Source organism: Megalops cyprinoides, chromosome 2, assembly GCF_013368585.1.
Source record: "Megalops cyprinoides isolate fMegCyp1 chromosome 2, fMegCyp1.pri, whole genome shotgun sequence".
In the NCBI taxonomy this organism is placed as follows: Eukaryota; Metazoa; Chordata; class Actinopteri; order Elopiformes; family Megalopidae; genus Megalops; species Megalops cyprinoides.
This window is the reverse complement of record NC_050584.1, coordinates 62,176,535-62,189,804: the sequence shown is the minus strand read 5'-3', so window position 1 is coordinate 62,189,804 and position 13,270 is coordinate 62,176,535. Positions and strand designations below refer to the sequence as shown.

Sequence of the window (13,270 nt, the reverse complement as noted above, 5' to 3'; positions counted from 1 at the left end):
TCAGGTGACCCAATGTAACCCAGTCACTGCTGGCCACTGGAGCCGCTGTGCGACTGCGAGCCGGGGGGGGGCGGGTGGTGGCGGTGGGGGGGGGGGCAGGTGGACGGTGGAGGCCGGAGTGCTGGTGAAGAACACACACCCAGAACGGAAGTACGGAGTCTCAGCCTCTCTTCCCTGGGGGGGTGAGGCTGAGGGGGTGGGCTGGCTGGGGGAGGGGCAAGTGGGAGGGGGGGGGGGGGGGTTATACTTGCACATGAGTCCCCTGTTGCGTCTGCAAGCTCTGTATGCTGGTGAGGATTTTCTTCTGGTGTCCCGCCAGAGCCACGCCCATTTTCCCCAGGTCACTGAGAGAGAGAGAGAGAGACAGAGGAGGGGGGAGAGAGAGAGAGAGAGAGAGGAAAGAGAGAGAGAGCAAGAAAGGGAAAAAGCGAGAGAGGGAGGGAGGGAGGGAGGGAGAGAGAGAGAGAGAGAGAATGAGCAAGAAAGGGAAGAAGAGAGAACAAGAGAGAAAGAGAGAGGTTGCACTTAAGGTAAAATACTGTAAGACACTGTCCATTCAGGTGATCATTAAGATTCATTATTAATAGTCCTGAACCAAAAGTTACTTGTTCTAACAACAGTCACATACACTTGTTCCACAGATCACATACATACTCGCAAGCACGCAAGCACACAGTGATCTTGTGGTAATGCGAATGAGCTCTTTACTGCCTGCCTCTGGTCAGCAACACCGCTGTAGGTCACCAGTAGCAAACCCTAAGCCCAGCCTCCTACTCCGACCACTGCTTTTCAGCAGATACTGCATGAGACCTGCATGCCTTGTCAAAACCACTCCTGCCAAAGGGGCCAGAGGTACTCTGTGGCTTTTGGCTGAACCTTTCGCTGTGTACCAAAGAGTGGGAACTTAGAAATTATTCATGATCTTTAAGAGAGACTCCCCCTCCAGCAACCGCAACAGACTCCCCTTCCTTCACAGAGGTTCCCCCAGCCATTAGAGGAACCACATCAGTGCTAACCGGCAACCCAAACCAAACATGCAGACAATCTGAACCTCACAGAATATCTTACGGGAAAAGGCACTGGATTTGTAACACATGGTCTCAAGGGTGCAGCTTACATTTTACTCAGCTGAAAGCTTCTTATTTTCCAGACCTTTGCAGGAAAGGTAGAGAGGACAGCTTAGCAGGGGGACCAAACCCTGCCTCTGAGCCGCATTTTGGCTCTCTCTCACCTCACACTGACGTAGAGTACGGAGTCCAGGGTGACGTAGCCGGCGCTGGAGAAGTGATCCTTGTACTGGCCCATCTTGATGGAGTCCAGCCAGTCCTCCACCGTGCTCACACATGGTTCTGGTGTGGGGGGGTCCTCCCTGGAGCGAGAGGAGATGGCTGTTGTTACACAATTCGGACAGCGACGGCCAAGTACTGCCTGTGAGGAGGGAACCATGGTTACGGCCAGACAGCGGTCCGGCCTCCCTGTGATCAGGGAGCCATGGTTATAATAAGACAGTGGTCAAGTCCTCACTGTGATGAAGGAGCCATGGTTACAGTCCGTCAATGGAGGAATCCCCACTATGATGAGGGAACCATGGTCCTGTTCAGATAGTGCTTGAGTCCTCCCTTTTATGTGAGAACCATGGTTACGGTAAGACAATGGTCAAATGCCCCTGTGAAGGAGGAGCCATGGTTATGGACAGACAGTGGTCAAGTGTCCCCACCTCCGTGAGGAGGAAACCATGGTTATGGTCAGACGGTGGTTGAGTGCTCCCTTTAAAGACAGAATCAAGGCTGCAGTCAGACAGTAGTCGAGTCTTCCCTGTGATGAGGGAACCACATTGGCTGAATCCACAGAACTGGATCTTGTGACCAGAACACTGTGGGTTCAGATCCCAGATGTCATCTGCATTATTGTACAAAGCTCCAAGCTGGAATGGGCCCAGTGAACGCCAGCTGAATAACTGGCTGATATGCAAATGTGTCTCTATGAAGAACATAAATAACTCATAGTAAAGTGACATGAATATTACGTTAATATTTCAACGCCTGATGTCAGTTTTTTCAGTGAAATGTTACTGCTGATGTTAAGTGGAACTAGAAAAATCCAAATCTTAAATTTTAATAGATTGTGTCAGACCAATGCAGAGCTTTACTGCAGCCTCAACCAAAATCTATGGCAGGCCATGGAAAACTTGAGTGTGTGTGTGTGTGTGTTAGTGTCACACAAGCTTTAAAAAAATAATACAATCATAGAAAACTGAATGAAAACTTGATCTAGTTTTTAATAGGAGAGAGCCTGTCATTCTCTCATCAGGCCTCACACAGATCTGGGGGTGTGGGGTCGATTACATCACAAAGGCATACATCCTCTCCATTCTACCACTCCTGAATAGTGCTCAAGCTGCCACCCTGAGAGGACAGCAGTGATTGGATGGAAACCTGCATGGTCCTACATAGCCCCACCCACCCACATCTACAGGGCAGGGCTATGGGCCAAACCCTACACCCTTCACCCTTGTCTGGTCAGAGCAGAGACGGAAATGGGGCAGCCCAAAGCTAGCAGGAAGACAGGCACCACAAACACCCGATTCTGCCCCAACCCCGGGCCTCACCAGACTGAACTGTTGGCCAGCTGCCTCAGGCTGCTGGGGTTCCGGATCAGCTTGTCCAGGGTGGTGACGATCTGGCCGAACTTGGGCCTCTCGCTGCGCCCCTTCTCCCAGCAGTCCAGCATCAGCTGGTGCAGGACCACCGGGCAGTCCATGGGGGCGGGCAGGCGGTACCCCTCATCTATCGCCTTTATCACCTGCAGGGCGGCGACAGAGAGAGTGTGAGAGGAAAAGAAAGAACTTAAAGGAAGGTAGCACTGTTGAGCAGTTCACTGCACTGTACTCTGAAGCTGGTACATGTTATCTACTGATGCAGTACTAATAACAGCAGTGTAAGATCCAGGGCAGTATAGAGGTGTTGGATTGACTGGATTCCACCCCTGAGGGTGACGGGCTGGCGACCAGTTAGGGACAACATTTCCGGCACATCGCCTCTCTTTGAATACGGCTGTCTGCAGAAAATCCACAGAAAAAGAGTGATTGATTCAAATACCTGGCTTAACGTTTGACAAAGAGCATTACAAGACATTCATCCCTTTCCGCACTAAAAAGAGGCGGATTGTAAATCTACGCCACACTGTAGATGAGCCAGAAGAAACCTTGCTTCATTTTTTTCCCCAATTCAAGACCAACATCTCCATCAACAATGAGAGGGAAAAAAACCCTGCAGAGTTAGAATTAGCATGTTTCTTTCTGTAGGGGTGGTGCTTTTCGGTCTCCCCCCTCGCTCCATTATCCGGGTGTAACCGAGGGCAACAGATGTGCGTTCTCCCTTTACGGTGCAAATATGATCTTAAGATTCCGGTCAGCATGCCCCGATATGAGTGATTATTCTGTCGATAGGGCTGCATGCTAATAAAGTCCTCTCCCTCCCACATGCTGCTAAACAGATGGCTTTTCGCTTGTTATTTTATGTGCCACTGGTTCACCGTTTCCCATCATTTCACAACCCCCCCCCCCCCAGAGCTGCCGCCTCAAACGCTGGCCACCGATGTGTCCCCAGGTAACAGAAACCGCGAGAAAAAACCCGTGCAGCAGAATCGCCCCTGACTAAGAGTCCCCCTGGTTTCTGATCTTGCGGTCCGCGCCTGGAAATATTTACTCTGGGTTCTCTTCTTTAATCGTTTTTACCTCTGCGAACGTCAGAGCTGCGTCTCTGATTTCCCGGCTTTAATTCCCCGAGCGTTGGTCATGCTTTGGCATGATCCCACTGTAGGGCTGCTGAGGGGAGAGGAGGGCTGGGCGGGGGGAAGGGGGGGGGACGTCCAGATAAAACAGATGACGGTCAAGGGCGGCAATCGGAAGACCTGCTGACGGGTTGCCAGGTCCCGTCTCCTAAGACGGAAAAGCTGGCCAAGGCCGAGGCCTGGGGACGTGTGATGTTTCAATCATGGTGCGACGGGAGAGCAGTGTGAGGCCTGGAGAGGCTATCAGCGCATAGCGAGGAGGAAACAGCCAGGCCCTTCCAGCACGTTCTAGCCAAATATCCTCTCCTGCGTCCTCCCGATCACGAAACAGCCCTTACACGGTGAACTCTTACCCTGACATAACACGCACACACTTCTGTCTCTCTGTCACAGTCTCTTGTGTGTTTGGTGAAAGCGGATTCGTTGGTCGGCGGTGGCCAGGCGTACTCACGTCCTGATTGGACATCTCCCAGTAGGGCCGCTCCCCGTAGGATATGACCTCCCACATGACGATGCCGTAGCTCCACACGTCGCTGGCGGAGGTGAACTTCCTGTAGGCGATGGCCTCCGGGGCCGTCCAGCGAATGGGAATCTTTCCCCCCTGAAAAAAGAAAAAAAAAAAAAGAAAAAAAGGACACGGTCATGACCTTCACAACGTCGGTGCCTCGTGCAGCTGAAGGAGAATGTCCTGTCAACGTTGCTGTGACATTGCGGTTTCCTTCTTGCCAGAGCACTGGAGTGAGCAGCACTAGGGGGAATGTCTCCGCCACGCTTTCATCTTCCACATGCCTGTCTACTGATCCTTTCATGACCGTCTACAAAGCGTGCTACATGCAGAGTACAAGGTTAAGGGACCACCGCATATCGCGGGGGGCCGCAGGGGGCCGCGGGGGCGTGTCGATAGGGTCTACAAAGCGAACTGCGGCAGGGTTCGAGGATAAGAGACTCAGTCGCACATGCGCCGAGGACACCTCTCTCTCCCAACCCGAAAAAAAAAAAAACCTTTCACAGAAGCTGTAATCCTCCAGAGGTTCAGGCTCTCACAGGCCTGGGTTTGGTCAACATTTGTCCCCTGACCTTGACAAAGAAATGGATTAAATAAGACTTATTTTTCAATAACAACACCGTGTATTTAGTTAATTTTGGCAATTGCTGAACTTGCCGAATTGAATGCTGGATTGTTTCTGAAGACTGGATGAGATGCTCAATGTGTGAAGGATCAATGTTGGTTCAATAATTCCTCTGTGCCCCCGGTCAGACATTGAGTGCTGTGAGGCCTAGCTCTGTGACATCACTCATTTGCTCCTGGTTGATGATGCGGGAAAAGCACCAGCAGAATCGAGCCTGTCTGGCAGCTCAACTAGAGTCCTCCAGCTGATGCTCACAGCGGCTCACATCTTGCTGCGCAGACACGCCACCTATCCCAGAATGCACTTCTCTCCCCTTTCCAGGGGCCGCATTAGCGCAGACACCTGAGGCAAGACATCTCCCAGACAGGACCGTAATTAGATCTCGCTGCGAGCAGAGAGAGGAGGTGCCGAACCTCACCTTGACCTCCTGGGGAGACAGACTCCGAGCCATGTATACACACACAGACAGGTGTGCTGTTGTAAAGGTGCCCGATTTCCTTTGTCTGCAGGAGTCAGGGCAGACATTGGGGCACTCAGTCTACCGCGACACCCCAATGTCCTTCAGTGCAGTAGTTAAGCCTATAATGAACACAACAATCGTGTCTAACAAGGTCCCACAAATCCCTCTCAAAGGCAAGTGGAGGCGCACTTGTTATTTTGTGTACACCGCCGACAAGGCCTCACCTCTGAAGTCTGATCTTATTTTTTTAGGGCTGGCAATGTTCAGAATCTCTAACAGGACAAATTAGCTGCCGGAGTAAGGACGAACTGACTTCCGAAATGTCCTGCTGCTCCTCGTTTCAGAGAGGGAGCCAGGCGGGATGGGGAAGCCCTACCCTCGTTGTGTAGGCCGCCTCGGGGTCGTCCTCCAGCACCCGGGACAGGCCGAAGTCGGACACCTTGCAGACCAGGTTGCTGTTGACCAGGATGTTGCGGGCGGCCAGGTCTCGGTGGACATAGTTCATCTCGGACAGGTAGCTCATCCCGGCCGCGATCCCACGCAGCATTCCCACCAGCTGGATGACGGTGAACTGGCCGTCGTGTTTCTGCCGGGGAGAGGGGGAGGAGGAGGGCGGGAGGGTCATTCATCTGCTCAGACGTGAGGCTGGCATGAGAGAAACCTTCTACCCAATCACAGACTACCACAGACATGAGACTGGCCTGAGAAACAGCATTTACCCAATCACATACAACCTCAGACATGACACCGACCTGAAAAACAGCCTCTACCCAATCACGTACAACCTCAGACATGAGGACGAGCTAAAAACACAGTCCGATCTCACTCTACTGTTACAACATCAGAAATAACTTTAGTTTATGTGATCGTTTATTGTTAATTGTCTTTGTATGATTTGCCTGTAGTTTTATACGTCCAGTCTACTATGGACTGTCAATTTCTACTTATATGGATTCATTCAATTTTAAAAAAATTAAGATGCTTCACTTATGCATATCACCTTCACATCGGGTATTCTAGCCTAAACCAACAGCTTATCCTCTGGGTTTCTGCTGCTGAGAAAAACCTTAGTCAAGGCTAAAAAATTGGTGGCTGGTATAATATAGTAAGACACTGGGTAACTGGCAAGGAGAAACAGGCATTCTCCAACATCAACCTTAACAATGCATACTTGTAACATGTTTCTATTTCTTATATATAAAGAAACAATCACTGTAATTGAGGCCACAAAGGTAAGCTGAAACAGAGAGATATCTTTGTGAGCAGAGTTTGTGGGAGAGAGACTGATGCTATATTTAGCACTCTTCAATTCAAATTCATCTCCAGTTATAAAAAGCGGAAACATCCTGAATGAACTGATATACAGTAAGTAGGATTAATGTTTATTCTTCATAAGTTGCATAAGGCTCCGATTAATAATTGAAGTTTATATACTATAACGTAAGCATATTAATTTCTTGACATTTTAAATCATTTTTTATAAAATTCAGTGCTGACTGATGGCTCTTCAAGTCAAATGAAAGACAACTCATCATATTATTTTTTTCCAAGACATTGCCTGCAGTTGGCTGGTGAGAGTGTGTTTTGCGTTGTCTGTGGGTGAGGTTAAACGGATTTGTTCCCTAATTAAGCATGTGTATTCTGACAGGGAGGACAGTAAAACTGATAGTTTTATTAAATTAGCTTTTTATGTGAGCAGCGAGGGATATTTATGATGTCTCATTCTGTCCTCCACTGGGAAATTGGAAGATTTAGACAAGGTTATTCCTGTATGTTGTCCATTTTATATTTGTAATTAAAAGGTGTCCACTTAAGAAAATGGTTTTGGTGTAACAGGATCTCAGTCTCAATTTATCAAAGATGACAACAGAAGTAGAAAACTACAAACTGTGCTTGGGGGTGGGGCACATTTCCATGACATTTCGTTGTGTTTGCACTGAGGTTGGTTGAAATTTGCTCAGCAATTTTTATTTTTAATTTTCATCATTTTAGTTTTATCATTTTATTTCAGTTTGGAAATAATGTCACAAAAGATGCTATTGATTTTCCCTTCCCTGCTACTGTGGTTTTATTAGACTGACCTGTCCTCCAAGCAAGAACCATCTTTACACCATTATAATAGCTTTTAGCTGTCTGCGTGTAGGTAGTGAATTATTCTGACTCACCTTTAAGAAGGTGTCCAAAGACCCGTTCTCCATGTATTCAGTAATTATCATCACTGGTTTGCCTGGGAAAAGAGGAAAAAGCAAGTTTTACATTAGAGGTCTACTAAGCCTCATTCTGTCTGTGTAGTCTAGAATGTATCTGGCATTGTGACAGGTTTTTAGCCCTTTACAAGTCTTTAATACAACTTCAAATTTATAACTTCAAAAAAGACAGGTGTGTTTTTCTTTTTTATTTGAGGGGGGGAGGGTAAAATACAGTAGACCCCCTTTTCCTTTCCTGCCTCACCCTGGTCACTGCCCTAGACATTCATCAGCTCATCTGGCTTAACCAAATCTTTCAAAAACCTTCAATGAATAATCAGCAATTCAATATTCCCATGCAAAAATACCACTGATATTAAGCTCCTGTACAAGGAGTGCTGAGATGAACTGACTCACAAGGGAGGGTGGTTGGGTGCTTAAGCTATCTGATGGAAGTACTATTCACCCCCACGATGTCCTGTCAGCTGCAACCGCAGAACACGAGTCCTCACACCTGGGCTTTACAAATGATTACAATACCCCCCACCCCCCCGACAGGCCAGAGCTGCAAACACACAGTGTCAATCACTCCCGCCTCCTGACGGTCGAGCGTCACGGTGTTAATCCCCTGATTATCCTCGCCAGCTGACAAAGCGGTCTCCGTCTCCCCTTGGGAAAACGGGGACACCGCTGTCCTCCGTCCGTACACTCCCCAACCCATCAGAGCTCCCCATGCAGAGCCCACACCTGACCTGCTGAAGCCCAGTGCTACATCCACCCTATTCTCCATTATATTGTACTATATTGTAGTCATTTAGGAGACACTCTTATCCAGAGCAATGTACATACACTATACAGCACAAAAGTATGTGGACACCCCTCCTAATCATTGAGTTCAGGTGTTTCAGCCACGAGTGCATAAAATCAAGCGCATAGCCATGCAATCTCCGTAGACAAACCTTGGAAGTGGAATGGGTTGTACTGGAGAGCTCAGTGACTTTAAATGTGGCACTGTCATAGGATGCCATCTTTGCCACAAGTCAGTTTGTGAAATTTCTGCCCTGCTAGATCTGCCCTAGTCAACTGTAAGTGCTGTCATTGTCAGGCGGAAACAGCTAGGAGCTGTGCACAAAGCCACGTCCATGAAGATATGGTTTGACGAGTTTGGTGTGGAGGAACTCCAGTGGCCTGCACAGAGCCCTGACCTCAACCCTGTTGAACACCTTTGGGATGAATTAGAATGCTGACTGCGAGCCAGGCCTTCTTGTCCAACATCAGTCCCTGACCTCACAAATGCTCTTTTGGCTGAGTGGGCACAAATTCCCACAGTCATACTCCAAAATCTTGTGGAAAGCCTTCCCAGAAGAGAGGAGGCTGTTATAGCTGCAAGGTGGGGGGGGGGGCAACTCCATATTAATGCCCATGGTTTTGAAATGGGATGTCCAATAAGCTCATGCAGGTGTGATGGTCAGGTGTCCACATACTTTTGGCCATATTATGTAGGTTACAATTTCATCCATTTATACAATTGCATATTTACTGAGGCAAATTATGGCCAAGTACTTTGCCCAAGGGTACAACAGCAGTCCCCTAGCAGGGAATCGAACCAACAACCTTTCGGTTACAAGCCTTGCTCCTAACCACTGTGCTACACTGCTGCCCAGCTATTGCTGATCCATCCAACCGAGGAAAGAGACAAACCATGTCTGTTGTGTCAGTGACTGATTCACACATCCTTTTTAGCCCAGCTAAGTGGAACCAATCTACACTGCTTTGCCTTATTTGCTAAAAGATTAGGGAGAAAGATCAGAACCAGTCTTTTAACAAGGCAATTTAACAGACAATGCCACTGCTGGCTAGCGCGACGAGAATGAACGGGACATGTCTGTACCCATCAGCTTAAAGCACAGTTCTCCCTCCAACAGGGGGAACCACCTGAATTTAATCAACATTTGAAACAATGCATGGTTTCCACAACAGGCTTCATCTGACCCCACTTCACAGTCTCCCACACTGAGTAACCCCCTGAGCAAGACCTACTGCTATGTAGACATTGGTGGGGGGGTATAGTGAGACTCAGACCAACTGTGTGTGGTGGGGGGGGGGTTAGACAGAACAGCGCGGAACAGAGTAAAATCACAATAGTTGTGGCTGGCAGTCGGCAGTGGAGGGAGATAGATGGGACACAGAGGTGAAACAGACTGGGGAGATGTTAGACTAACAGAGCAGGACAAGGTGAGGGAGAGCACTGTGTGCTGTGAGACCGCCTCCTCCGCCCTCTCCTCAGACACGGCCGAACGCTCTCGCCCTCTCCCGCTAACAAGGCCGAGATCACGCCATCCACTCTGCGCTCTCTCACCCTCATCCTCACTTCCACAGGAGACAGAGGGACAGACAAGGAGGCTTACAGGCATTCCAGAAGAGAGAGGGCGGTCAAAGCGAGGGTGGCAGGTGTTGGGGGGGGGGTTGTTTGGAGGAGCGTAACAGCTAAATTTTACACAGACTTTTATGTCTGAGTCCAGGACTCCTAAATAAGGCCGTGTCAGCGATGATGAATTGGCCTCATTTTCCCCCAATCTCAAGTCAGTAATGCTGGGAAGCGCGTGGGAGACAAGAGAGAGGGGGGGGCAAGGGGGAGAGGGGTGTGTGTGGAGGGGGGGTAATCACCACGAGCAGGAGACCACGGACTTCTGAAGCCTGGGAGAAGGCCGTCATGCATCACCCAAATTAAATCACTATCCCTCGCAGTGATGAATGCCCTTCCCTATCTAAACAACCCTCTTTCAGTGCTTATCCCCCCCACCCACCACCATCCAAAAAAAATAAAAATCCAATTCACTTCTACTTTTATCCCCCAGACTAATGTAGCTGTCACTGTGGCCAGAGCAGGGCAGGTTGGGTAAAATACTCGGGAGACTCCTGCATGGTTTCTAATTCTTACATGGGTGTCACCCCCTTCCTGCCACCGACCCCCACAACAACTCTCAAAATCTCTCAAGTCCAGGGTCCTGCTCCTAGTACATTTGGGCAGAGTGCATGAAATCTGCAAGGGCCCACATTCTCAAAGAGGCCCAAGGGCACCCTGCAATGATTCCCTCACAAGTTCTGAGGAAGTAAATTCTAAGTAACCTATTCTGTTTCTCCCATTCAGGTCTTCTATGTTGAAATGCTGCTTCTCCTGGACTAAAAAATAGGGAATGTTGTGAGCAGAATAAAAGGTGATCAGAACAAGACGACTTCTAATTTTTTTTTTTAATATGGTGTCAAAAATTTGAAATTACACTTCATTTTGAAGCAACAGGCAGTGTAACTAGTTACATTATTTGAATGTTTAACTGTAAAATTGCATTTCTTATAATAAGCAAATTTGTAAGACTGGGGTTTTGAAAATGGCCAAGGGTTTTTTGCAGGCCAAGACCCAGACAATGTGAGTGGAGACCAGCAACACTCAACACCAGGCAAAGGATGTCCTACAGATTGCTTTTGTGTTTGTTAATTTGGTCTACTTAGTCGGGTTTTGCTATTAAACACAGTAATGCAATCTCTCTAAATTAATCATTACACTTAGATTATAACTGACAATGAAGCATGATTGCTGAAAAATGGATTCGCATTGTAATTGCCTATTTATTTGACTCCTGCATTGTTCTCTGTCACATTTAGAAGCTCGGACATTATAATACCTGAGTTGACAGCTATCAGCCAAGCCACTTTTGCAAGAAAATAACCTTAACAAGCATATTGCGTAAAAGTACAAAAGATAATCAGAGAAATGTGAATGTGAGTTAGAGACTTTGGCATGGTGAGAGGAATAAAATTAGTTTACCATCAGAGAGGTTGTAGAAAGACAGATCTTGAGCGATATTTGTTTTAACGAGTGGTCAGTGAAGAAAACCTGCTTCTCCACATGATGAACCTTTTCAACTTAGCGTTGAAAAACCAGACAGCGATTTGAAGGTTGATCTTCGTTACAAAGCACTTGCCGATTCCGCGTGTTCATGGCTAAATCAATTGAACTTATGGCAGGAGACGAGGCGGCACGGTGAACGCTGATCTTATTCATAAAGGACTCAAGCGGATGTGACACCGGAAAAAGCAGTAGGACCTGCTGCAGTTCTTCCTGAACCATTCTGCTGAACTTTGCAAGCAAAATTCGTGATAAGACTGCAGTTATTCACCCGAATGTTGGAACATTTTATCCCACCCCCCCCCCCCCCCCCCCCTCCTCCCCCAACCCCCCCTCCACCCCGCCCCTGAAATGTCTTAGTCCCACTGCCTCTGTTTAAGCTGTCTTATGGGAGCCGGAGAACAGTTTCTGCCTGTTCTGTGTGTCCCGAGAGGACTGGACAGTTCAGTGATGATGTAATGCTGCTGCTTGTAAATCTGGGACTTTAAAACTTTTGCTCTCCGTGGACGTAGTCGAAATATTTCCTCACAAAGGTTTTTGAGTACTGGTTTGCAACCCCCCATGGAACTCTTGTTCCTGTACCCATGTTTCAGGACTACATACCCCTACATTCCAAACTCCACAGTCAGAAAGGAAAAAAGAAAGCGAAAAAAGGTGCATTCTGGTGTTGACGTCATATATCACTGTATTTCATCAACAGAGTCAAGAGGCAATCAGCAGAGGCAATTCAGCTTAACCCAGATATACACAAACAAACTCGACCTGTGGACATTTGTTTCTTTGTTCTCACGGACAATAACCATACAAACATGAAGCGGTTTGGCCCTCAGCACCCAGTTGGATGGATGGATGTATTAATGGATGTGGCAGTAGCATTGATTCCTCTTAATGGGGTGGCTTTACAGTAAGCAGAAAGAGGCACTGGAGGGCATCTCTTTGGACACTGATCTGAGAGTCTCTTCTCGCTTGGGTTCCAGCCTCAGGCAATCAGCCTCCAGGGCCCGGATGCTGATCTCAGTACAGTCTAATCATTCAAACTGCTCTTAATTAAAAATACTGTGTAGCGGACCTCCATTTATCGACTGCATTGCTCCTCAGCCAATCAGGTTTCATGTGTCATGTGACAGACTGTCTCATCAGAGGACACACACAAGATTCAGAAGTGGAATAGAGCCATATCCCAGTCATCCTAATTCTGTTGAAATGTGAATAATCTAGATAGTAAAAATATACTGAGACACATGACTGTGTTAAGTACGTCCTCTTAGCTTGTTCTTACTGTTACAGTGTGTATAACTGTTACATGACTGTGTTAAGTACATCTTCTTAGCTTGTTCCTACTGTTACAGTGTGTATAAATGTTTTTCTATTTTCAGTCTCAGATCCAATTTCAGCATTGTCACACTTTTTCAAATTGAACCTGAATACAAAAGAAAGCTCTGAGAAGAATGAGAAATGTTACCAGACCTGCACTGATGTTATTCAGTACAGTTTTGCAAGACAGTAATCTAAGGATCATTACTGGAATGAGTAGCACAGGAATGCATTGAGTCTCACATGTCAAGTCTGCTGCTGTAATTTAAGGTTTCACCAATTCTTGAGGTCACAGTGCCCCAGAATTCATCTCATAATCATCATCTTCAGTTCATAAGAACTTCATAAGAACTGAAGGGATATTGTGGCCCTCATTTCACACACATGCACACACATGCACACACACACACACAGACACACACATAAAACTGCACACACATGCATTCACAAACACACACACACACACACACACACACACACA

General features: G+C 47.6%; 1 protein-coding gene across 1 annotated transcript in view; it reads right to left on the bottom strand.

Moving 5' to 3' along the window:
* Positions 1-241: 241 nt before the first annotated feature.
* Positions 242-13,270, bottom strand: part of LOC118769286 (ephrin type-A receptor 3) — a 123,388-nt gene continuing 110,359 nt past the window's right edge. The window contains exons 12-17 of the mRNA XM_036516337.1: positions 7,548-7,609; positions 5,759-5,968; positions 4,244-4,393; positions 2,609-2,802; positions 1,232-1,369; positions 242-344 (exon numbers count right to left, since the gene is read on the bottom strand). Of these exons, the coding sequence (XP_036372230.1) occupies positions 242-344; positions 1,232-1,369; positions 2,609-2,802; positions 4,244-4,393; positions 5,759-5,968; positions 7,548-7,609 (857 nt within the window). The remainder of the gene's footprint in view (positions 345-1,231; positions 1,370-2,608; positions 2,803-4,243; positions 4,394-5,758; positions 5,969-7,547; positions 7,610-13,270) is intronic.